Here is a 26794-nt window from a genome sequence, read left to right on the forward strand (position 1 = left end):
ATGCAGGACTGTAATAAAATAAGGTATTATTTCCACAGTCTCAGAGTTTATTTGAGGATTGTCTTCCCCCAGGTTAAACATTTCCGGGCTCTGCAGGAGCAGGCCAACACATATTTGGATCTTCTGTGCTCCATGTGTGATCTGTCAGATGCCACAGTGAAGAGTACAGCAGCAGATATTCAACAAACAAAACAAACGGTACAAGATAACCACAACAACTCACTTTTAATCCTGTTTAGAGCTTTAACAGCCCTGATCTGTTCCCTTTTAAAAAGGTCATATTGGGTAACAATTTACAGAAATATCATCTTACTTTCTTCTTAAGTTTTTCTTTAGAAATAGTTTTCTCTTTAGGCCTTTTTTTTTAAAATTATTAAATACACATGTTACCATCCTGGTACTAATACAAAGACACACAACAAAGGTTGCTAAAGGTATTTAAGCAATGTTACAAGATGTTGGTCTAAAGCCACAGAAATAACATTCTGTGGAAAAAAACCTGATCCAAATTATCTGTTTTCATAAAACACAATTCAGTATGTTCTTTTCTGTATTTTATTAAAGCTTAGACATATTTTATTGTTATTATTTATTCAACAATAGACTGATGTTCATAATAGGGTATATGAAAATATTAGGAAGATATTAATTATAATCATCATAAAAAATTTTTATGGTTCAATTCATAAATCAAAGTGCATCTACTTCAGCATATTAATTTATAGAAGTGTACCTCAATTTTAAGTTTTAAAGTTACTTAGTACTTGGTTTTAAAATAGAGCTATAAATTACTGGAAAAGAAACATTATGAGCATTCCTGTTGTTGGAAACATGGAAAATTTAGTTTCACTTACACAGACACACAGTTGAAATTTTGAAACTACTTCTGCCAAGAGTAAAAATCTAATACATACAGTAACAGTATTCCATACCAGAGAAGCAAATTGTACAAATCCAGGTAATTCATAAAAGTATGGCAGTCTAAGTATTGAATAGCTGAAAAGTATCCCAAACATCAGAATAAGATTCCTCTTATTCTGATATATATTATTGATATGTAATGCAGTGAAACATTTTTAAGAAATCACAGATGGTAAAGTGCTGAGATATATTAAGCTGGTTGAGTGTCTAAACCTTAAAGGCACCCAACTGCTATATTTGGAGTGAAAGAAGCTGTGTCACTATTGGTGTAAGAGGATTGATGGGCTCAGATCCAGTAAGCATTCTTCTTGGCATTTTAGAAGAGACATATAAGCAAAATAACTGGGCTAAGCAAATTAAATGGAAGTGTTTAGTTTAAGCTTTTATTTTGCAAATGTGAATGCATGTAGGGTACAGCCTGGCAGTATTCTTGGTATACAGTAGTCTAAATTATACAGTTAATTTAAAGCTTTAACAGAGGACTGAGAACACTGAAATACACAGAATCATAAATATACTTGCTTCTCTCAAGGGTGAATGATAATTAATTTCATTATTTTTGTTATCCCACAGCTTTCCTTTGATAGGTACAATTTTGTGACTTTTGAAGGTTAAGACTCTTTTTATGGATAATATTTGCCCCTTCAGAATCTAGTGTAGAAATTGCTTTAAGTACAGTATTGTGCTTAGAGGAAAAATGATATTCATCCTCCATTCTCCAAAAATAGACACATTAAAGTATTCCTACTCTTTTTCGTTTATTTTCTTCTAGATCGAGCAACAGATAAGGCATTCACAGTATTTGTCTCAAGGTTGGGAAGAGATAAAACAATTGAAAGCTGAGCTCTGGATATATTTCCAGGATGTGGATCAACAACTACAGAATTTAAAAAGGAGACGGGCAGAGTTGGAACTAAACATTGCCCAGAATATGGTACTCAAGGTTAAGGTAAGGAGACTGGGTTAAGAACAGAAGGTAAGGAAGAAGTTCATCCTTTAGCTGATATTATTTTATGATATTATATGCACATATTGCATTCGATTGCTAATATGCTCTAAGCAAGAGCAGAAAAGAGTGTTTCGTTATTGATGTTACACGATGATTCGGAGGGCAGAAAACTGTTCTTTAGTGGTTTTCTGGCTTTGATTTTTTTAGCAATAGACATTTTTCAGGCTACTGTTCTGATTTACCTTTACTTTTAGAGTACTAAATGCTGATCACAGTGGATCTGAAAATAAAATCTGCAAATCGGGCTTGCTAAATTCTTTGATTTCTGTACTTCTAAATAGTTAGGAGTATTTCAGAATTAGTCCAGGAAGCTATTTGATGTTGCTGATCTCTGAGACTAGGTATGACAGAAACCCAGTTTAAATAATGAGACAAATGCCTTCAAATCTTCACTCATTCATTCCTGAAGAGAGAATTTTTATGACCATTATGTACACATCACAAACATCAGTAAAGTAACAAAAAGAAAGCAGATAATTTCTTTATTAAATGATTGAATACTTGGGTTTTGCATTTTTGGTCTAGACTTTGCTTGTGTTCTTTTTCTGATAAGCCAGGAATTAGGTGAAAAGTAAATGGCACTTCCTCTTCATGTCAGTTGTACTCACATGTTTGAACAAAGTCATAGCCTTTGAAGATGCCTCAGTGCAATCTGGACTAAAAGCTGTTATACTAGCTATCATTAGAGCCCAGGGAGAAGAAAGAGTCTGCATTTCTTCACTATTTCAGTCAGGAACTTTGAATTATAATGAAAGGGTGACACCTGCTGTACTGTCAGATGTGGCACAATGTGTATTTTTCCCTATAATTTGCCCTGGTAAAGGAAGATACCTAGTTCCATTTGAAGCAGTCATGAAGAGGAATGAGGCTGAGCTGGGCAGTAACATCTGTACTTCAGAAATCCTACCAGCCTTTGGTGAAAACATATCTTCCCAACAAAGCGCTGGAGCTGGGAATTCTTGTTTAGTTACAGTTACTAGAATTTGGGAAAAGATTGTATTTGCCTTAGACAGCATATAAGGGCTAAAAAAATATTTGATTAGCTTTATGTGTCAGTATATTGTATATTCTGCTTTTTGGGATCTCTCTGACTTCTTATTTGGTGAGAAATGTGTATGCAGATGAACTCCTTTAGTTATTAGTTATTAACTAAAATAACAATCATACCTTGGTAATCACTGCCTTTTTCTCAGTGACAGTGATAATGGTTGCTATTACAGAAGTAGGAGCAATACAAAGTATCGATGTGGAGACTCACTGGCTCATGGACTCTGCTTCTTATTTTAGTCTGTAATGAAAAAGGAAACGGAAAAAAATAAGCTAGAAACAGAAACGGTACTGGTAATATGAATTATTCTCGGGAGACTCAGACTATCTTGCGTGTTTTAGTATATGGTGGGAGCTGTGCTAGTCTAGAAGCCTGGACAACAAGATGTGACTCAGTCGTGATTTCTGTTTATCACTGGCACTGTTTATCACTCTGATTTGCTTTCACATCTATAACCAACTTGTGTTCACCTGACAAGATGGGGAGGAGGGTTAGGAGAGGAGAGAAGACATTTCTTCCAATTTACATTTGCCTGGGCAGATAATTAGTCCTTACACAATTTATTTTTTTCAGAGTTTTTACTTAAATTCCACTTTGAGTATGTGCCATTATATTGGTTTTTACTCATATCTATTTCAGGAATTCAGTCAGAAGTTACAGTCTAAGCAGTCAGCTCTTACCTCTATGACTGAGAAGATGAATAAGCTAACCCAAGGACAAGAATCACCTGAACACAAGGAAGTAGGAGAACTGAGCAACCAGTGGCTGGACCTCTGCCTTCAGGCACACAGTTTGCTCATGCAGAGGGAGGAGGATCTGCAGAGGACAAGAGATTACCATGATCGCATGAACGTAGTTGAAGTTTTCTTGGAAAAGCTCACAAAAGAGTGGGACAACCTAGCTAGGTAAAAAAGGAGTAGCATGCACAAAGCAAACATGCATATATGTTGAAAGAACTGTTTACAGAGTGTCTTTAAGTTGGAACCACTAAAAATCCTTTTTTTCTATGCTTAATTAAAAGCACTCCTCTCTTATTAATTATAAGGCAATTAATTACTTCAGTTGAAATGAAGAGAGTTTGAGAAGCCGAATCTTCAGTGTTTGTCTTTATGGCAAGTAGTGATTGATCCTATCTCAGGGTATAGTATTTCCTGATGTTTCAAGAATGCTGACTATTTCATTTGAATGCTTTCATTTGTCTTTACTGTGTTTCATCAGTTTTTCATTGTGATATTGTGTTATATCTATGAAACTGTTAAAGCTTAGTTACTACTGCTAAATGTTTGCAACTCCTTTGTATAGCATAAACACACCAGCTCTGTGTAAAATTGTGAGTCTAGTGCTGCTGCTATCACTATCATGGAAAAAAATTCACTTCAATCTCAATACTTCTTGTTTGTATGTGCAATATAACCAGTATGCTCTGTAGTATTCATATAAATTTCCGTGGTCAGACTGATGACCATACTGCAGATGAAAGGGAAAGGAATAAATTTGTTGAACTTTTTAATTAATATTCAAGACTATTACCTTCAAGTTATTCTGAAAACTGTAGGTCTTTAAATCATATTGATTTCAGTATGTAGTGGGATTATAATTAATCCTGAAGTCTTGTAAAAGTCTGTCCTGAAATAGGATCTAATAATTCATTTCTGTCCTGTCCATTTTGATTATAGATCTGATGCTGAAAGTACAAATGTGCACCTTGAAGCTTTGCAGAAATTGGCAATGGTACTACAAGAAAGGAGATTTGCTCTGGAAGATTTCAAAGATCAGAAACAGAAGATGATAGAACATCTGAATCTTGATGACAAAGAATTAGTAAAGGAGCAATTCAGTCATTTTGAGCAACGCTGGACTCAGCTGGAGGACCTTGTCAAAAGGAAAATTCAAGTTTCTGTTTCAACTTTAGAAGAGCTCAATTTGGTGCATTCCAAATTTCATGAACTAATGGAATGGGCAGAGGAGCAGCAACCTACTATCTCAGAGGCTCTTAAACAGAGCCCTCCACCAGATTTGGCTCAGAGTCTTCTCATGGATCATCTTACCATTTGCAGTGAGCTTGAAGCCAAACAGCTCGTTCTGAAGATGCTTGTGAAAGATGCTGACAGGGTGATGACCAATCTAGGGCTCAATGAAAGGCAAGAGCTGCAGAAAACAGTTTCTCATGCACAGCACCATGTGGCTTGTCTCAGCGATTTGGTTGGCCAGAGGAGAAAACACCTGAATAAAGCACTGTCTGAAAAGACCCAGTTTCTCATGGCAGTCTTTCAGGCTACAAACCAAATTCACCAGCATGAGAAGAAGGTAATGTTTCCAGAACACATTTGTCTGTTGCCAGAAGATGTGAATAAACAGATCAGGACTTGTAAGAATACCCAGGCTAACCTGAAGGCCTATCAAAATGAGGTCACAGGGTTGTGGGCTCAAGGAAGGAATTTAATGAAAGAAGCAACAAATCAAGAAAAGAGTGAAGTGTTAGGTAAACTGCAAGAACTACAGAATGTGTATGACACTGTTTTACAAAAGTGTAACCAGAGATTGTTAGAACTGGAGAAAAATATTGTTTCCAGGAAATATTTCAAAGAAGACTTAGATAAAGCTTGCCATTGGCTAAAACAAGCTGATATTGTCACATTCCCAGAAGTCAACGTAATGAATTCTGACACTGAGCTATACAGCCAGCTGGCAAAGTATCAACAGATTCTTGAACAGTCTCCAGAATATGAAAACCTGCTACTTGCACTGCAAAGAGATGGTCAAGAAGTCCTACCATCACTTAATGAAGTGGATCATTCCTATCTGAATGAAAAACTTAACAGTCTCCCTCAGCAATTCAATATTGTCACTGCTCTGGCAAAAGAAAAATTATATAAAGTTCAGGAAGCAATTTATGCCAGAAAAGAGTATGCCTCTTTGATTGAGTTGACAAGTAAAGCTCTGACTGAGCTAGAAGATCAGTTTGTTAACATGGACAAAACTCCAGCTGCTGTTTTAGCTAAAGAAGCTGTGTCACTCCAGCAGGCCTACAGAGATCTCTTAGGTGAAGTGGTAAGCCTTGGTGCAGCAGTGGATGAACTGAACCAGAAGAAGGAGGCCTTTCGGAGCACTGGCCAGCCATGGCAACCAGATGAAATGTTAAAACTTGCCACACTATATCACAAGTTGAAAAGACAAATAGAACAGAAAATCAACCTGTTGGAAGACACAATAGAAGCATGCCAGGAACATGAGAAAATGTGTGTGCAGTTTGAGGCACAGCTCGAGGCAGTAAAAAGGGAGCGGTTTAAGGTAAACGAAGAAACGCTCCCAATAGAAGAAAAGTTGAAAATATACCATTCTCTGGTGGGCAGCTTGCAAGACTCAGGAAGTCTTCTGAAGCGAATAACTGAACATCTGGAAGCCCTTTCTCCTCAGCTTGACTCATCTGCATATGAGACAACAAATCACCAAGTGCAGGCTTGGCAAGAGAAACTGAAGTCTTTGCATGCTGCCATTGTTGACACCGTAATGGAGTGTGAGAACAGACTTGTGCAAAGCATAGACTTCAAGACAGAAATCTGCCGCTCACTCGACTGGTTGAGATGGGTGAAAGCAGAACTTAACGGAACATTAAGTTTGGACTTCAAACTGCAGTGCATCCAGGAAGAAATCCGAAAGGTTCAAATACATCAGGAAGAAGTGCAGTCAAGCCTGAGAATAATGAATGCACTGAGCAATAAAGAGAAAGAGAGATATATGAAAGCAAAGGAGCTGATACCTGCTGACCTGGAAAACACTCTTGCTGAGCTGATGGAACTGGATGGTGAAGTTCAAGAAGCTATACATGTGAGACAGGTTAGTGCATCCTAAGTGTAGTTAGTTTCTCAGTCATGAAGCTGAAAAAGATGACTCTGTGGGTTGATGTTTGCAATCATCATGAAAAGATTTATTTTAATAATCCTGTTGTTTCTTTTTTTTTTAATGACACAGGCTGCTGTGATTTTGTATTTGTGACCATCTGTATAATTTTCCCTTTATTTCAGGCTACCTTGAATAAAGTATATAGCCTCTGCCAAAGATACTACCAAGTGATGCAGATAGCAAATGACTGGCTTGAAGATGCTCAGGAATTTCTACATTTAGCAAGAAATGGTTTAGATGTTGAGAATTCTGAGGAGAACCTAAGGAACCACATCGAATTTTTCAGCACAGAAAGTCAGTTCAATAATCATTTGAAAGAGTTACAGGGCCTTGTGTCTGAGATAGAGCCCTTTATACAAGCCACAGCAAGAGAAAAGCTGGTACAGAATGTAGCTGCATTGGAGGAAAAGGCCAAAGGGACAAAGCAAGAAGCCCAAACTCAGCAAGAGCAGTTACAAAGGTATATTCTTTCCTTTTTTTTTCTTTCATTTTAAGATTCACCCTATTGGTGATGGAAGAAAGAGATCACAACATTAACTGGAGTTTTGTTAATATTTTTGCTACTTATGAGAGAAGTGGGTATTGGGATTCAGAGTTCTTGGATTCTGTTTTCTCCTCTTCCCCTAACTGACTAGTTGTGTGATCTTGAGGAAACTATAATATAATTGTATTAAACTTGAAACAGCACTGAGAAGAAGAGTAGGGAATGACTGTCCCGTATTTCACCTGACACAAGACCTATGCAGAGATTTTTAACTAAAAGGAAGTACCTTTCCAATCAGAATAACTATTTTACTTATTATTCCTCAATGTTCTGGATTCTGCAAGCTTGGTTAGGTTTAATGTCACTGAGAAAATGTCATACAAGGATTATTAAATGCCTAGCTATGGTTTTTGGAAGGCATAGCTGAAAATCAGGAGCATATGGTTCTATGTATGCTCTTTCTCAATAATCTTTCTTTTTCTTGGAAAACACTGTGTAACAGCAAAACTAAGCAGTTACATTGAAAACTAGTTGCAACAATATTCCTTATTTTCAAATGTTTTTATATTGCATTGATTTGTTCTTTCTGGAACTTTATTTGTTTCAGATGTGCTTCTGAGTGGCAGGAGTACCAGACAGCAAGGCAGAAGGTTATTGAAGTGATGAACGAGGCTGAGAAAAAATTATCTGAATTCTCAGTAGCTAAAGCTGCTTCTTCTCATGAAGCAGAAGAAAAATTGCTAACACATAAGGTAAGGTACTGATAATTGCATGAAATCCTTTTCTTTCAAATGAAAATAAATATATGTTACATAAGTCCCTACCTGTGGTAACACTAATTTCAATTTTTGCATCTTTTCCTGTAACACTTATCTGTGTCATAGCACACCAAGGGGTGTTTAGTGTAGTGGAAAACACACATTTAATTTGTGGGGTGACAAAGACAGATACTTTTAATCACTGTTCAGCTTGTCTGTCTATGTGCCTATGACTGTAGAGAAATGCAAAGAGTCAGGAGGTTCCTAAAAACCTTGTATATATTAGCCCCAAAATTATGTACCCTACAAGAAACTCAGATCAATAGAAAGATCCATCTACTTTGGATCACATTGAACAGTTTTACTAGGACAGGAAGAGTTGGGGTTTGATATTAACTCTTGTTTAGTCTAAAAGCAAGAAATGTAACTTAAAAGAATTATTTTCTCTTCTTGTATTTAGGATACTAATCAGTTGCCTTAATATAGGCCAGGTCTCCAACTGTGTCTCTGTGAAATCAAGAATCTCCCCTAAGGGTAATATCATGTCTGCCAACTTCATGAGAATATCCTCATATCCTTGGAAATATAAAATGTCATTGAAGATAAACATGACATAAATGTACACTTAAACACCCGAATGGCTTCTTTCATTTTTGGAGTCTAGTAGAAGTCAGTCTGTGCTATGCTAAGGACCCTGAATGCTCATTTTCATCTCCTCAAGGGTCTGTCAGGGAAGAGAATATCTGATTACAGCAGATTTCTGCTGCTTCCGGAGGCCTGCATTTTGGACAAGTAGCTGTATCTAATAGATTGCATATTAAAAATAAAGTGAGACCTAGCCATCTCACTCAGCATAGAGTACTTCCTTTTTGTCTTCATTGGATGGAAGTGGTTCATCTACCTGACTGATGAATAGTAATGAGTTGTGTTGTAGTAAAGGAAAACAGTGCTTATTTTTGCTTTTTCAGACTCTTGTGTCTGTAGTGAATTCTTTCCATGAGAACATCACAACCCTAGAAGAAAAGGCTTCACAGCTGGAAAAAGTTAGCAATGATGCCAGTAAAGCATCTATAAGTAGATCCATGACAACAGTTTGGCAACGCTGGACACGGCTCCGAAATGCAGCCCAGGAACAAGAAAAAATTTTGGAAGATGCAGTGCAGGAGTGGAAGGGCTTTAATGATAAGGTAAATTCTAATCGTGGTAAATCCTCCTTTGTACATAGGTTTTCACTCATTATACTGCCTTATTAATCATCTTGTGGTAGAGAAAACTGATATCAGGAATAATGGTGATTTGTTCTCCTCAGGTCAGAAAAACGCAGCTATGCAAGACTAGGTTTAGAATCACTGCCTCCAAAGTTTGTACTGTTCTTCTGTATGCATACATCTATAATAAATTTAGAGATTTTTTTGGTTTCTGGTAGTTCTTCAGAATCTTCTCCTTTATGTTTCCCTTCCCCAGATGTTCTATTCTAGATTATGTCAACCTCTTTTTTTCTTTCTTCTTCTCTCTTCTTCTCTTCCTCCTCTCTTCTCTCTTTTTTCTCTTCTCTCTTTCTTCTTTTTTTCCTGAAGAGTATGAAGTTGTTGTTTCTAAGCATAAGCAGTGATGATATTGCCTGTCACTGTTCATCAGTCACGTCTCTTTTTTTCCCCCTTATATTCTACCTGACTCCTTTTATCCATCATTATCCATTATTTATGCCCAGATGGCAGGTTCTCTAGGAATGGGGATAATCGTTCTGTTAAATGTATGACTTGTGACAAATATGGATGTGCCCTGGGGTAGAGATCCAGGTCCTATGGCAATTAATATAATAAGTGCTAAAAAATATAAGGAGACACTCATTTTCACTGGACAAAAAATGTGCCTTAGCAAGTCTGTGAAGAGTTAGGGCTAGCTAGCTGGATCTAGGACAGTAGAGCATAAATTTATATCTGCTTTAGAGACTACTGCACAAACAGTTTTACAGAATCTAAATGTACAGCACTGGGTTGAACACCTTTTGGTCTCAGTTTTACTAGCTTCTTTTGTAATTTCATTATTGACAAGACTTTATCTCTTTCCATAGATTCAGAAAGCCACCACAGCAATAGATCAGCTACAAGGTCGCTTACCAGAGAGCTCAGTGGAAAAGTCATCCAAGACTGAGCTCCTGGAACTCCTGGATTACCACAGCAGTTTCCTTCTGGAGGTGGACCACCAGCTGTCATCTTTGGGCCTGCTCAAACAGCATGCTGTCAGCATGCTTCAGGATGTAGAAATAAGGCCTCCATCTCAGGAGGAACTACCAGTAATGCAAGAAATCAAAGCAATGCAAGATCGATGCCACAAGTAAGGCAATATTTTAAAAGATTCACTAGAAAAATGTTATCTTACAATTCATTAATAAGAGTTTATGTATCATTTTATATAATTAACAATTATCATGCTTAAAATAAATATTAGTTACTATATTTAAAATAAGCATCAGTTTAATTTTGAATTATTTTAATTAATTTTGAAATATATTTTTTGCCATTATTTTATTTCCATCAGCTGGAGTATATATTTTAGAATATCTACTTCTTGCCTTGCATATTACTAACTTGTGTAAAAGCTGCATAAACTGCATTAAAGTTATAACTGACTTTACACATTAACATTGCCTTTCACCATTAATGGTGACTATTTATGTCTTTGTATCCTAAGTTTTGATTAGTTTATCGCTTTGTTTCCCCTGTTTGAAGCACTTAGGTACCAAAAGTAGGCATTGTATGAAATTTATAAGGAAATTTAGGGGAGTTGCAAACAAAGTATGTCTTAACATTTTACAAAGTGTATATGCAATCTAAAATATCTCCCTTTTGTGTAGAAAACAGGAAGTTTTATACCAAGTTTCAGGACACATATTTACCTCGTAACTACACTGTGATGTCATTAACTGTATCTCTGCAGAGGGAAAAGGAAGAGAGATAGAGAATAAAAAACTGCAAATCCTCCATCATGCCTGTGCAAAGTTCATCGTGTGCATGCATAAATGATCCCTCTAGGACAGGTGTAGATGCAAGCACTTTTATAATTCCATTCACTTAGAATTGGTTTCTAAAATATAGGGTCTGTGATGATCTCCTGCTCATGTAAATAAGGCAGGGTTCAGCTATGAAACGTTAAGCAAACATAAATGTGGGAATATCAAAGTAAGATCCATGTCACATACATCAACAGTTGCAAGTAGTCCAGGAGTCACAGCAGTATCCTTTTTTAGAGGACATCCAAGTTCTTGAGAAAAGTGCAGAAATTCTGTCTTAGTGGAAGTGTGGAGATACATCTCTGGATCAGAAATGGTGTTCAGATGTTTGATCCATACCTTTCCCTAAGTATTCTGCCAATGCAAATTCCATCAATAGGAGCGGAATTTATCTCACATTTTACATTATAGATATCAACATAGGAATTGATTAAGTATCGCTCTCTAATTAATGTAGAGAAATAGACAAGTCTAAAATTAAGTTTTTCTGACCTGTTTTAGAAATTTCTTTTAGAATGATGAATTATCTGAATTCATGCCCTACATGAGTTCATGCTCTCATTTGTGCCCATTTCCTCCACTGACAATAAGGGCAGTCTGTGGTGATAAGCTCAAATGTAGGGGTCTTTATTGTAAACGTTTGCATTTCTTCAAAAGAATTGCATGCTTGATGTCCAAATACATAATACCAAAGAACAAACATAAAAATAAATTATTTATTTAAATTTATTTTACTGGATGTGAGGCCATCAATCATTATCTTTATTATTCAGCATTTTCTGACAAAGCAATATTTTTAGACATTGCTTAATTCTTCACAAATAGTTATTGTTTCTTTGTTTCTGAAGTATGCAACAGAAAGTTAAAAAAGGTGTGAAGATGGCAAAACAGGAGCTGAAGGAGCGTGAGGAGGTTGAAGCAGAGATTAATGTAGTGAACTCCTGGATCCAGGAAACAAAAGAATATTTATTAAGCCCTGATGTAGAAGTGGACACTCAACTTCAGGAGTTGCAGGTATCTTAAATTTGTCAATTCCTAAATTGCAGTATTTATCTTCATTGTAATCTGTTAGTGAATGTTAATAGTTTCAAAACCACCACAAATTCAAATTAGATGATATTCATGAGTTTTTGAGTAACCTAATAGACAAATTCATAAAGCATGAAGTAGATGATGGACTGTAATATTTTATTTTAAGATATTTAAGAGATATTAAACTATTTGCATATATGCAATTTTATGTACTAGTATGTTGATTAGTAATGTTTCTCCTCTCCTTCAAAGTGTGGGGGAACTATAGAATGTGAATGGACAGAATGTGACATTTCTATCTCAGCAATTTAGGTTTGGGAGGGAAGCAGCAAAGTAAACTGATTTCACTTGATGTTTTCTATGTACATGTGGTCACACAGGAACAGAGAACTGAACAGACAGTCATAACTGGAACTCCAGCAAATCCTAAGATAAAATTGTTTTCCTGAACTAGTTAAGAATTTGAAAATAATTAGCTTGTAATTTCTGCATTTGCTAAGTTTACACAGATGTGTTTCTCCCATTGTTCTTGACAGTACTGTTTTTTTCTGTTGTTAGTCTCTCCTTGGTGAAGTTACTACTCATCGCCAGGCTGTTGAGAAAATGGCTGAACAACAACAGAATAAGTACCTGGGGCTTTATACCATTTTGCCTTCTGAACTCTCTCTTCATTTAGCAGAAGTTGGGCTGGCCCTTGTAACTGTACAGGATCAGGTACAGCACAGTAGATAAGTGCATAATGGATCTATATCCCTTCCTTAGGCTTTATAATTTGGTATTCGTGTGTGGCCAAACTGTGGCAACATAGTTTTATTACCTTCATCCTTTAAATTAAACTAAGTTAAATGAAAGGTAATTTCCTTTAAGATGGACGTTACTTCTGGTTACTGAATTTCATTCTTATTTTTGACAGATTCAAACTAAAGAAAGAGAAACTCAGCAAATCAAAGCATTGAATCAAGAATTTGATCAGAAAATTCAGGGGATAGCAAATCAACTAAATGCCATTCTTTCCAAACTGAAAAAGAAAACAAATGATATAGCACAAGCTAAACTTGAACAAAAGGTAAGACAAGGCTTTCCTTATGTGGTTACACCATAAATTCTTCTGAATTGGGGCACTCACTTCATACAAAAGTTACTTGCAGAACACATTTTTTTAATGTAGTTCAACAGAAGAATGGACAGAAAAAAGGGTTGAGTAATGAGATGTTTAAAATTATATTCTTTGCAAACTAGCCCATACAGGGACTTCAGTGAGAAACACAATTTTGAAGTAGCTGAGCGTAAAAGTCAGATGGACAAAATTTCATTGTTCCTTTTAAATAATGAGTATGACTACAACCTGGGAAACCCTATGGGTCCCCCAAAATGCTCCTTGTCCCAGTCTGTACTGAAAAGATCATTCTTTACAGTATACCTTTACTTTTGATTTACTTGCTCCTACATCAGGATCAAGCTATGAAAATGCAAGTTTCAAAGGAAAATGAAAGTTTTCATAATGCATTAATGACTAATTACATTTTTCTGAGTTTGTAAAGTTATATTTTAAGGCATCAACAAAGCAGTCCCCTTTTCCAATCAATAAAAATCCTTGTCATGGCAGTGTGTGCTGACTGTTCATTTCAGAAACTAACACAGAAAGATGCCTGAGAATAGTTAATGTCACACTGAAGTGACTCAGTCTTTGGCTATGGTAGGGAGAATGGTTATCCGTTTCAGCCAGGAAGTCAGAGAAGAAAGAGTAACAGCACATATTTAAGAGATGACCAAACATCCTGCTGTTCTGCCTTCCTGCTTAAAAATGGAACAAACTATGGAGACTTTGGACAGGGTATAAAAGTTGCAAGTTGGACTGGAAATAATCAACTAGAGAGCTAACACTTCCTGGATCACTGATTTTATTGTTTTTCTGTCTAGATCCTCGGTGAAGAGTTGGACAGCTGCAATATAAAGCTGTTGGAATTAGATGCATCCGTCCAGGACTTTGCAGAGCAGAATGCACCCCTGGCTAAGCAGCTGGTTAACAGGATAGGGAAACTCACTACATTGCACCAACAGACTATACGGCAGGCTGAGTACAGAGCAGCCAAGCTTAGTCAGGTATGATCGCGCCTACCTCCAGCTGTTTTCTTTCAGAAGCAGAAGGAGCATGCAAACTTCTCATTTATTTTCCTGTAGTTGTGCAAGAAGGGGCATTCCTTGGGACATCTGCCTGTTATTAGTCAGGGCTTGCAACACATCGCAAAGAGGTACAGACAGGTCTTATCAGGAGGGTCGAATAATTCTGTGATGTAACTTTAACATCCTCTTGCATGAATAATCTGCTGGTTGATTCCTCTGGTGCCCGAAAAAGATGATAGACCTCACAAACAGTACCATACCAGGAAATAGTATTTCACTGTGCTTTTCAGGGCCTCTGTTTTATCACTGTTACCAATATTTGCAGCATTAAAAAGAAAAATGAAATAAATTTCTTTGCTCTAGTCTCAATACATAGAGGGTGAATATAATTTGTAGGTTCAATAGTTGTAGGTTCAATAGAAAAACCTATATACAAGGGTTCTGATAATCCATAATATTTACGCAACATTTTGGCATTCATAACAGTATATCCTCTGTGGTTCAAAGTCTCTGAAATTCTTTCTCCTTTTTTCTTTTTCTTAATTGTTGTTATCCCAGAAGAAGTCTAGCTAAAAGCAAATAAATGGATTTTCTGTGGTTCTGCCATCAATACCCTGATAAATTAAGAGTTCTCCCTTCTGCACGCAACACTTCTCTAAAGCTTGAAAAAGATTATTTCATGCTATTCTTTTCAGTTTCCTCTGAAAAATTGTTTTTAAGAAGAGATAGAAAGTTACTATCAAAGTAGGAGTTCAGTCACAGGTACTTTGTGAAGGGATTTACCGTTAGGATATTTTTGTTCTGCACGAAGAAATCCACTCACCAAAAAAAAAGATAGGTATGGCAAACTGCTTGCAAATACAGTTCGATCACCTAGGATTTGATAAATTCTTTATGAAAAACAAATTCATGAAAAGCAAGGAAATTATCCCTGCTGAGAAGAAAATGGGAACTTATGAATACTTTGCTAAGTAGAAATTGGATGAATCACAAAACAGCTTTTGTCCTATATTTTGAAATAGTGCAACATTTCATTTGGAAATATGGAAGACTGAACGGACAAAGCAGATTGTAAAAAAAGGTGATTTGGAGGATGGTAACAGAAGGAGACAAATTAAAATAAGAAATGAAATAGAGCAGGCTTGCACTGAGCCACAAACTGAACAAGAAGGTGTTTTGGAACTTGCATGTGAGGCTGAAATACACACAGGGAGTGTACCCTCTAGGGATATATTTGAGCATCAGTGGGCTCTCCCAGTGTGACCTACATTCTTATAGTGCCTTTTTTCCCCAAAATAGATATGCTTATTACTGGAAGCAGATCTATTTTAACTCCATAAATACATAAGTAATTAAATTATATACAACAGTATGGAAAAGTTGTTTAAATGATCCCAACAGTAAATGAAATAAAATCAGTTTTATCATTTGCTAAGAACTGTACAAAATTACATCTTAGGCTTAAGAGAATTTTTCTTTCATATCCAGGCTGCTTCACACTTGGAAGAATACAATGAGATGCAGGAGTTCATATTGAAATGGATTGAGAAAGCAAATATTCTAGTCCATGGTAGTATAACATGGAATTCTTCCTCTCAGCTTCGTGACCAGTGTAAAGCCTACCAGGTAATTATATGAGATATGAAATTTAAAAGACAGTGTATATACAAAGTTATTTTCAAAGCAGTAGGGTTCTACTTTCTCTACCTTTTTTTGCCTCCTTTCCTTGAGGGAAAAAAAAATTCAAAGTGCTAGATTTCTTTGACTGTTCCCCCAAACTTTAAAAATGATTGATTGGTTTTGGACAATTGTTTTGAACACAGAAATTAAGATATATTGTGGGATAAAACTATGTGATTCAAAGTTGATCTCCATGTTTACTCAAGTACATTGGCTTCATAATAAGTTTTAGTTGAAAGGTGTGTCCATACACTGTGATTCTATCACACCAAATACCTTATTGCAGCTAATACTATAAAACTTCAGTTAATCAAACATGAGTTTCAGTTTGGGGTTTTTTTTTCTTTCTTCTTTATCCTAAATTGGAATAGCCTTTTTTCTCATCTAATGAGTTTCATACCAAATATTCTCAAACTGCTACCTAACAGAGGAGTTTCTTCCAGTTGCTTCCTGGACATTTCACATCAGAGTGACTTGATGTCCCTGTGGTGGTGCAATTTGTTCGGTGTGTGTCTGCACATGGAATGTGTGTTGGGATCAGTGGACCATGTTGATAGGGTCCCAGCTTGCCTGGTGTTACATGACCATATGAAATAAGTGAAAGCATCATAAGATACTAATGTCTCACTAATACCAAAATAAGACTGCATTATTCGTGTTTTATATGTATGTTATTTAATTGTCAGCTGCATTCTCTTATGTTGGTGCAATGCAATATGTCACACTTTCGTGTTCTGAATAGGTACCTCCAGGCAATTTATCCTGAGGATAACTGGAGGTAGAATTCCTGGTTTGATTTTGTTATGGCTTTTTCCCTGCTTTGAAATCTGATGAGGATACAGTTTAACCAGTACCATCCTACAGAATACTTTGGCAGTGATGTTTTTAGGCAGCATTGAGGCTTCTGCCCTACTATAACACTGCACCCAAGTGCTTTCTTCTACTTTCTGTTAGGTACATCAGGCTTCCAGAATAAATCTTCTCCACAGATTGTGGATATTATATTTTTATACTGAAGTGTGTATAGCAAAACACTAAAATTAGTGTGTCGGTAAGTACAGCTGCTGAAACTTCATGACTTAATCTTTTGTTTTCCTGTCTCCATAAGCTGAAGCACTTCAACATATATTCAGATTTAAGCATATTGCCTAAGTCTTACAGGAAATCAGTCGAACTTAATCATATTCCTACACATAGGTACAGATTGAGGAGTTTGCACAACAGGAATATACTGAAAAGATATGTGTCATTAAAGCTCTAATCTGGCATTCAATTTGCTCATATCTCCACCTAGACCATGCTTGATGAGTCTGGAGAGATTCACAGTGATCTTGAGGCCATGAGCGAGAGGATTGATTATCTGGCAAGTGTATACTGTACTGAAGGAATGTCTCAGCAAGTGCTGGAACTAGGGCGTCGGACAGAGCAATTACAGCAAGTTCTCAAAGTGCAGCTGCCAAATCTCCAAGATGCTGCCAAGGTAAATGAAAGCAGTTTTTTTAATACTAGCTGGCAGCTAGGGTGGTGTGTGCATCATATTACAGAGATTAATAGCAGTGAAGATTATATGTTGTCTATAATGGGCATGATTGTGTTGTCTAAAGTTATGTATCTTGTGCTGTTTGCGATACTGCCTTCAGGTGCTCTTTCAGAGGGGCACAATATTTTAGCAGGTCCTCTTATAACTGCCCTATATGGATGGATGTATTTTGGATCATGGTGTGTCTCAAACAGGACTGAGCACCTGTGTTTAGATACTCGAAATGTGTCTTTGACAGTTATGTTCTGCCGTTTTCTTTATTTTATTCTTAAATGATATCTGAAGCCTGTTATCAATTCCTTCAGATGAGTACTGGACTAGACCGGGATTTCATAACGTAAGACCTACCTCTGCAAGGGAGTGCAATGAAAAGAATGAATATGGTTTTTTGTGTCCCTGACATTTCTGTGCAGCTCTTCTGTATGGGATTGCTGTTAATGTAAATGTGTGTTATGCCTATGCAGTGCCTGAAGGCATGGTAAACTGGTGCAAGACACAAGGAAAAGAATGGAAATATTTTCTACTTGTTCTTGCCTTCAGAGTAAGAAATTGCAATTTTATTTTTTTTTAATTGATACAACAATCCAGGAAAAAAATTATATGTTAATGTTATAATTGATATATTTATAGGGATTCTTCTACTGTCACCTGCTACAGTTACACAATACTAAATAGGAAAATACCTAAAGGCAACTAAGACAATAGGCTATCAGTTATAAGGACAATTGCAGCTAAGGTTAAAAATTTGACTTTTATTTCACAACATTTATAGGACATGGCAGAAAGCAGTCGTACAAGTGTAACATAGAGGTTTTGATAAATACTTCTTTCTATAACAAAAACATAAATCAATGAACCACAGTTTATGAACTGAAGGATTTGGTTGGGTTTTTTTAATCATTTTTCATGAAACAAAACAGATATTTACATATAAGTAAGCATAGCAGAAGTGAAACTTACTGGCTTCAGTTCTCAGAGAAATATTGGAACAATTGAATAAACGATTTGTAAATTTTTACAGGAAAGCATGGAGATGAATAGAAGCGAACACAGATTTATGAAGAAATCATATCAAAAGTGTCCAATTTTACATGAAAGTAGTACATCAATTTGTATATAATTACACAGTATATCATAAATCTTAACTTTAATAATGTTTCACATTATATTGTTATTATCAAAGTTAATAAGGTTATCTAGTTGAAAAGACAATATGTAGGTATAAAGCTGGCTAGAAAACTTAGTGGTGTGTAATTATCAGTGATTGCAACCCAAAAGGTGAGAGACATCAAGAAGGGGTTTATAGCTTTCTCCCTTGGACCTGGCACTATTCAACATTTTTAATTAATGAGTTGGATGCTGGCTTAGAGATTATGGCTTTTGGGATGCTTAGACAACACCATATATACAGGAAGTACCTGAAATAAATTAGGCTACTGTTCAACAGAAACAATGGTTGTTTAGACAGGAAGAACCAGGCATGTGTTTTGCTTCTGAATGAGGGACTACTGGCTTGGCGCACCCTGTTGAAAGGTCATAAGTTTAATAACGGGTTTCACGGAAAAATGAATGAATGGTGTAGTATTGTTGTAAAAAATCCATCACTATGCAGAAAATAAAGTATATAATTGTAAGGTATGCAAAGTAGTCCTTTTGTTCTGCCTACTCATCACTAGCAAGGTTTCAGCAATGCAATTTTGCATTTGAAGATGTGGACTGACTGGATAAAGAGCAGAGGAGAGTTATGATTGTACTATGTGTATAAATTTGTAGAAAACATGCATGGAAAAGGGTTATCCTAACATATGATGTATTCAGAGAGGATAAAAATAATTTGTTCTTCATGTCTGTGGACATGAAGATAATGGGATTTTATTTACTTATTTTACTTACTAATGGGAGAGTAAGTAAAATATTGAAACTGCAATGAAAGGTGACTTCCCATTAGATTATTCCTACAAAATTCCAGTACTGAAATAGTGGAATATGTTATCTGTAGAGATAAGTGGGACTCCACTGCTAGTGGATTTTAAAAACAGTCTAGAAAGATGAGGCAGTTATGTCTTGTCTTATTACAGGAAATTGACTAGAGGACATCTTCAGTTCCTTTCTAGGCCTTGAATTCTATGAAATTAGTTTTATAAAGTATATACTGTATTTGAGATTAAAAAAGTACTTGAAATAATAACTCTGCCTTTGCAATCTCTTCTTCTAGACTGTCATATAACTGGTGTTTTTATCCAATCTTTTAAACGTTTAAAATTAGTTGTTAAAAGTATGAATTAGTTTTCTCACTGTATATAAGGGGACCGTAGCTACAAAATCCAGACAGATATATTTATAGTGATTTATTTTTTTTCTTCTTATTGATCTCTTATTCAAATGTGTTGTGTTACAGGACATGAAGAAATTTGAAGTTGAGCTGAGAGCCCTTCAGGCTTCTCTGGAGCAAGCCCAAGCCACATTGACCTCTCCAGAGCTTGGGCATTTAAGCTTGAAAGAGCAACTTTCTCACAGACAGGTGAAAGACCACGACCTCAAAATTAGCATTTGAGTAGTGTGACTTTACACAAAGAATAATGAGTGTTGGTGAGATTGATTGCTGTGTTTCTTAGGTTGGTCACTCTTTCACAGTGCCCCAAAATACTGCCAAGGAAATAAAGGACGGAACAGGAAGAATCATTCCCTTAAAGGGAGTAGTTGAAGTATGATCCTTTATGAGTCTGTTCTTAGGTTGATGCAATTCTGAGAAGCGTGGATCCAATCCATTTAATCCATATTAATAATAATAAAAAAAACCCAGTTCTTATCTAGTGCTTTTGGTCAATGGGTTCTTAAAGTACTTTGAAAGGAAGTCTGGAGTGTTATCCCTGTTTTACAGATAGAGATGCAATGATTTAGTGTGTTGCTCTCTTTCCCCATAGTAATCAGGAGATCTAAGAGAAAATTAGTTACATTTTTGTATGTTTAATTGAATTACCTCCATAAGATACTGCGTCTTTCTGTATTGCACTTGATCTACTGTGGAGATTTGTCAATTTGTTGATTTTGATCTCAGTTTCTTGACAAGAAAAGTAAGGCAAGTTACAGCTTTCTGAGTTTCTTAAGAAATATTTTGTTCTGCAAGCTAATATGGAGATTTCACTGTCTCAGTCTGCCAGTGAAAACTGAATGTCAACAGGTTCACTGTAGGGATAAAATCTGCAGAAAAGCATATGGATGAAAGGTAAATTTGCACAGCTTTCCCTTTTCATGAAAATAACGGTCTTTATTCTGGGGACTTACAACCAGATTTCAGAGTGTGGCCCTGAAGAGTGTAAGTGAAGCACATCACCCACCGTAAGAACGAAGGAATATGGAGTTTACACTAGTTTTTATGTGTATTCTCTGTCCTGGCTATAGCCGGTCTCACAGTATGAGTTTCTTTTGTAAAGAAGGGGTCTGTAGCCCCTTCCTTCCTGTTTCACCACACCAGAGAGAGTGTCTTGTAAAGTCCACAACTGGTATACAGCCCCCAGGGTGCCTCTGGGTGCTGATTGCACAATAAAGACACCCTTTGCCAGCAGTATGGGGCCTGATGGAGGAGAGGCCCCACCAGTGATGTCTGAGGAATAGGTCATTATACCAAATCTCTGGTTAGATTATCCACTGTATGTCATGTAACCACAGAAATAAAAAACAAAGCACAAACAAAGCTTGAATGGACATTGTGTATGGAATAGACACTATTACCAAAGGCATCCAGCTTGTGATAATTCAAAGAAAAAGGTTTCTGTGTAGCTGTATTCCTTTCTGTCTGATTGCCTTTTGAGTTTTACGCAACATTTTCAGTCATGATTTGTATTTTCAAAGGAAATCTGTGAACACAATGGGATTCATTTGCTGGTTTGAAAATGTGCTTCTGTGTCTCAGCAGGGGATTCCACTCAGATTTTAACATTAAAATATATGTATACATAATTGACTCCTATGCTACTTCAATTTGCGGATTTTCTAAATCTGTTTTTTTCAAATCTGTTACAAGAAATATTTTTTACTTAGACACTTAAAAATAGGAACTACTATGCTTTTTAATTAATTATTTTTATACCTAGTATGTGGTGGTTTTGCTTAACTGATATTTAAAAGAGTGCTCATTTCACAATGAACAACTCCAGAGAAAGTATGCTCTGATTATATTCAATTTAGAAAATAGATAACCAAATTTTTCTTTTATTGCATGAGCTTATCATTATTTGTTTTCAGCTGTATGGAATGCTCTGGGAGTTCTGCAAAATTGGCTTATTGTGTCACTGACTTTGTTTCTAGCATCTGTTGTCTGAAATGGAGTCACTGAAGCCAAAAGTTCAGGCAGTACAAGACTGCCAGAGTGCCTTGAGGATTCCTGAAGAGGTGGTCACCGGCCTGCCAATATGCCATAGTGCCCTCCGGCTCCAGGAGGAGGCCAGCCGCCTGCAGCACACTGCCATTCAGCAGTGCAACATCATGCAGGCAAGTAACTCCATCCCATAAATTACTCAGAGTAACTTCAACACTGACATACAATTTGTGATAGAAACACAAAATTTCATATCTCTGTGTGTTCCTCTTTTCCGTAGTACCATTAGGAATTTCCCCACTAAGTTTCATTCATTCCTGATTTTAACATTCATGATCATTTTAATTGTCATCTGACTCTCACCTTGGTTCTCTCTCTGATAGTGCTATGATTTTTGTACTGTTATAAGGATTGACTGGACAAATAGCTAATATATGATTGTATGCAGGTTAATTTTATAATATATATAATCAGTTAATAAAAGTAATACATCATTATAACATCAGCTACTTCTAAAGATTGCATAAAAACTATTGAGTTAATTAAGTAACTTTCTAGTATAAAAATAATGATTTTTATTCTTTTTATTTAAAAATTTATATACATTTGTTTTCTGATTTTGGAATCATTCAACATCTATTAAATTTGCATTTTCATTTTTTCCTAAATATAAGTAAATTAGAGTGTTTTTTTAATGTCTGGATTCATAATTAAACATGTAAAAGAATAGTATAAGCATTTCTTTACTCATATTTAGTGCTAGAAAAGTACATAGTGTGGCCTGGGGTACAACTACCAAATTTCAAGTTAGATAACAGAAGAGACTTTTGATGATTAAGGATAATTAATGATACTTACATAAAAGGCAGGATACAATGTCACACTGAAAGTTTAAAAAATGGGTTAGACAAACTGCTGGTGAATCTAAGATAGAAAGAACTGATACTATACTGGTAGAAAAATGATCTGAATCAATCTTTGTAATCCTCTCCCAGTTGTATTTTCTGTAAAATCTAAGCTTTTCTTATTGTCTTTCCACTTCATAAACGAATGCTTGAAGTGAAAAAGCAGATGAAAATGCTTTGTAGCAAAACCATGAGACTTAAGTAATGCTATCTTTTTGTAGATATGTTTGGTTCAGATACTTGTCGGAATCCAGAAGTTATAGCACCTTCTGTCAGAAAACTAAAACATCACTTTATGTGAAGTGCTCTTTTGGGTAATAGTTAAATAAATGAAACCATTAAAATCATTACAGTTCACAATATTTATGAACAGACCTTTTCCTGACTATTCTCCTGCTTTGCTTATCAAGACATGAGTGCCAGATAGATGTAAATTTGCTCCACTTCAGGGGATGAAATCAGTCATGCTTGGACTAAGTAAAAGTTTATTTTCAATAAATAAAAAATTCAATGTTTTTTTCCCTCTTTAGGAAGCAGTGGTTCAGTATGAGCAGTATGAGCAAGAAATGAAACATTTGCAGCAAATGATAGAGAGTGCCCATCGTGAGATCCAAGGCAAGCCAATAGCAACCAGCAATATCCAGGAACTTCAGGTTCAGATTTCACGTAATGAGGTATGAGCCAAAATGCATCAACATGGGCTCAATGGCAGCTCATTGACCCAAACAACTTTTCATGAGCAATGGTAATGTTAGCTGGGTAGGTTTTCAGACTTCCTCAAAACTACTTGAGCAGATAGACTTAATACCAGATAGGAAACTCCTGCTATTGGTACAATGTGGAGAATTTTTTTGTTTGTTCGGTTAGGTATGTCCTAATCTGTGGGCAAGATTGTGATAAACAAAAACATTGCATAATAAAGGACAATTAACATTGGAACTTGACTGAGGAGTGTCCCAGAAGTCAATGTTGAGCAGTCAGGTAGTCCCTACTATTTGGTGATCCACATGTAGTATGTATGCATGTATATCCTAAAGTACTTGCTCATTTTCATCCCAGTACCATCCCGTGAAAGAACACCAAGGGACTTGAATCACAGGAAAACCACAATAGATTTGGAGGGAAATTGCACCATTCAGTCCAAAGGTTTTTTAAGTCTCTCTTGGGAAAAGTTTTGTGCTGTGGAGTTGTGGGTCCTGCCCACAAACTCATTGATCATCAGCCCTCAAATAAGCTAGGGTAGTCTCTGTGCAGCCTTCTCGCTGTGCTGCCTTGAGAGCTTCTGGGCCCCTTTCTCCTTCTCCTGTCTGTTGTGTATTTCTTGGGATAGAAAATGCACCACTGATCTCTGTGTGTCACTTATGGCACCAGATGGCACCATTTCTTTACTTTTGAATTAAAGCTGTCTGTCCTTTTGTGTAATGTAAAATCATGGTATATGTGTTGTTCATTTTTTATCCAGTTGTTACAAAAGTTACTCAGTATAAATTCAACAGCAGTTTGTGTAAACAAACATTCCTGGGTTTTTTTTAGTACTGAATTGATAATGCTACTATTCTCTATTAAAATGTTCAGAATCAGCAAATGCAGCAGAATTACTTCAGTGATACAGGGTAATATTGCTGGAGGAAGGAATGATGCTGCAGGCAGGAAGGAATGAAAAAGGGGCAGCTTGAAGTTTCATCTGCATTTGAACAAGTTTAGTAGCTAGAAGTTGTTCTAGACATCTGCAGGAAGACAGCAGCATTACTCTACTGGACATGTGGGGTCAGCCAGAATGGACAGGTTTCATACTTGCAAGCTTTCCATGTTTAGGGGTAAGGAGTTTCGAAAGACTGAGATATGCGTATTTTTGGCTCAGATTTCATCTGCTAAATACCTGTGGAAAAGCATAACATGAAGTGGATATTATGAAACATATATTATGATACTACTTCAAAAAGAAAGTCTGTCAATTGGCTTGTTAAGTGTGTTATTAATTTAAGAAAGTAACATTTACCAGATTCCCTGTTGAAGCCTGCGTGAAAGAGAACTTAAAAGAACATTTATAGTAGCTATATTTAGATTAAAATAAGAGGAAGAAAGTAGAAGGAAAGTACATCCAGATTTTTAGGAAGCTTGTATTACTGTGCATGTATCTGACTAGATACTATGCTTACTGACCCATGTTTCTCCAGAATTTAGAATTTCAGATAAGAATGTGGGCGAGTATCTCCATGCTTGTGAACTATTTTAATGGATAATACAGTACCTTATAAGACATTGCTTTTATAAGTTGCTTTTTTTTTTTTGCAATCACATTTCTGCCTACTTTTCCTTTTCCTTGTTTTCAGTTGGAAGAGGTATTGTAGATACTTAGTGCATTGGACATTAATACCACAAATGTCATTGCACCTCAGTAATGTTGATGGAGTTAAGTGAGTATACTGAATGACAAGTTTTCTGCTGAGCCTCAGATATGTCATTGATTTAGCATTAGTGAATGACTGGTATTTGCCAAACGTAGCAGATAACTATTCAAGCTGCTAGACATTAAATTCGTGGTTTGATTTGATTGTAGCTTGGGTTTTAATTGTTTTAGTTGATGTTTTGTAATCAAGACCTTGCTTAGTCTCCAGTGTAAGCCCTGGAGCACCAAGAGGTCCTTTTGTTACTAAAGTGACAGATAGGGACCAGGTGCCATTGAAACCCAAGCAGTCAAGTATCATCCTCAGTCTTCATACTGTTTCAATTTCTAACTCTGTATTTCTTGCTATGAGTGTTCTGCACTGTAATTTTAAGGAAGTTGTGTGTTGGAAATGTTATACAACCAAAAAAATCTTAATTTTACCAGCCTGAAGCAGTAGTCTTATTTACTTTTGAAAAGATATTGTAATAGTATATTATGCCTACTAGGTCTTGCAACTTTTGTTGTTACTTTTCCTTAAAAACTTGTGTTTGTTGAAGAAATAAAAGCAGATATAAAAACAAAGCAGAAATATATATTTGAAGAAATAATCACTAATTTTACAGGCAAGCTTATAAAAGTGTTTTCACATTATAGATGAAAACTCTAACTTGTTACTGAGCCTCTAGGGAACCAGGAACAATAGCTTCAACAAAAATGTGAAACTCTTCCACCCTTTTTTATTTTAATTATAAAAATTGAAAGCTTTGAAACTGGACACTGAATGAGGCAACAGTGCAGGGTAGGAAAGAAGACAAGACTCTTATGAATAGCCATAAGGCTTTTCATTTTCATCATTCTTCTCTGACAAAACTTAAGCTTGTGATGGTGTTTGGCCACTCAAATAGACCATTTTATAACTATAAACCCCTCAGTATTTTAAAATATACTCTGCTTTAAGCCAGATTCCCCAGCTCTTTTTAAAGAAAGGTTAGTCCTGTGTGCAGCTCAGCTTTTAACTCTGATTTACACAAAACCAAAATGAGATTAATATACAGCTTATCCAAACAGTGGCAAAAAGCAATCCAGTCTGCATTTAATCTTATTATGTGGCTGATTGTTCCTATCACATTTGATGCTGTTAGACCCTGTGAGTTATTGTTTGAACAATTCATTCTTTATGATAGGAGCTGAATGGGGCATTTTTTACAGTTGTGGTTACCACATGACCTCATTTCCATGGCATGCACTGTGCGGGGGAGCTTCATTTTCCTCAGATAAATGGAAGTAGAACAGGGGAAAAAAATAGGGCAGGAAGAGGGAGAGACATTCCCCGTTGCTGCAGTCTGAAGCTTATAGAAATTGTCTCGGGTTCAGGCTGGATGCGAATGTGAGGTGTCCCTCCATCTCTCCCCTCTGCGGTTATCATGCTCACAGAGCCTCTCGCAGCCCTGTTCCGGTTTCGCTCCAAAGCTGTTGGCTCTGCGGTTTAGCTGTGCAGCCAGACGCAGTTCGGCTTGTTCCCTCTGCTATCAACATCCTGCTTGTCAGCGAGCGTGGCGGCTTATGCGGGGTTTCTGAGCGGCGGCGCTATGATGTTATTGGCTGGGCTTGGAGGGGAGAGCTTGACTTCGCCACCAAAGCTGAAATGCTGCAGGTCCTGTGGCCTTTACA

The 26794-nt window shown here is 36.4% G+C and overlaps 1 protein-coding gene across 16 annotated transcripts in view; it reads left to right on the forward strand.

The window, feature by feature from the left end:
• The window catches only part of SYNE1 (spectrin repeat containing nuclear envelope protein 1), a 300346-nt gene that overhangs the window by 172001 nt on the left and 101551 nt on the right, over positions 1 to 26794 (forward strand). For all 16 annotated transcript variants that reach the window (XM_051801628.1, XM_051801638.1, XM_051801639.1 and 13 more), the window contains 17 exons: positions 73 to 198; positions 1694 to 1870; positions 3618 to 3883; positions 4655 to 6815; positions 7004 to 7341; positions 7973 to 8117; positions 9092 to 9310; positions 10198 to 10460; positions 11985 to 12150; positions 12727 to 12882; positions 13082 to 13234; positions 14089 to 14271; positions 15781 to 15918; positions 17267 to 17452; positions 19911 to 20033; positions 21820 to 22006; positions 23269 to 23408. In XM_051801628.1, coding sequence (XP_051657588.1) covers positions 73 to 198; positions 1694 to 1870; positions 3618 to 3883; positions 4655 to 6815; positions 7004 to 7341; positions 7973 to 8117; positions 9092 to 9310; positions 10198 to 10460; positions 11985 to 12150; positions 12727 to 12882; positions 13082 to 13234; positions 14089 to 14271; positions 15781 to 15918; positions 17267 to 17452; positions 19911 to 20033; positions 21820 to 22006; positions 23269 to 23408 — 5127 coding nt within the window. The remainder of the gene's footprint in view (positions 1 to 72; positions 199 to 1693; positions 1871 to 3617; positions 3884 to 4654; positions 6816 to 7003; positions 7342 to 7972; positions 8118 to 9091; positions 9311 to 10197; positions 10461 to 11984; positions 12151 to 12726; positions 12883 to 13081; positions 13235 to 14088; positions 14272 to 15780; positions 15919 to 17266; positions 17453 to 19910; positions 20034 to 21819; positions 22007 to 23268; positions 23409 to 26794) is intronic.

The sequence above is a fragment of the Manacus candei genome, unplaced genomic scaffold (genome assembly GCF_025592945.1).
Source record: "Manacus candei isolate 608988 ecotype Guabito, Panama unplaced genomic scaffold, ASM2559294v1 h1tg000052l, whole genome shotgun sequence".
NCBI classification, from domain to species: Eukaryota; Metazoa; Chordata; class Aves; order Passeriformes; family Pipridae; genus Manacus; species Manacus candei.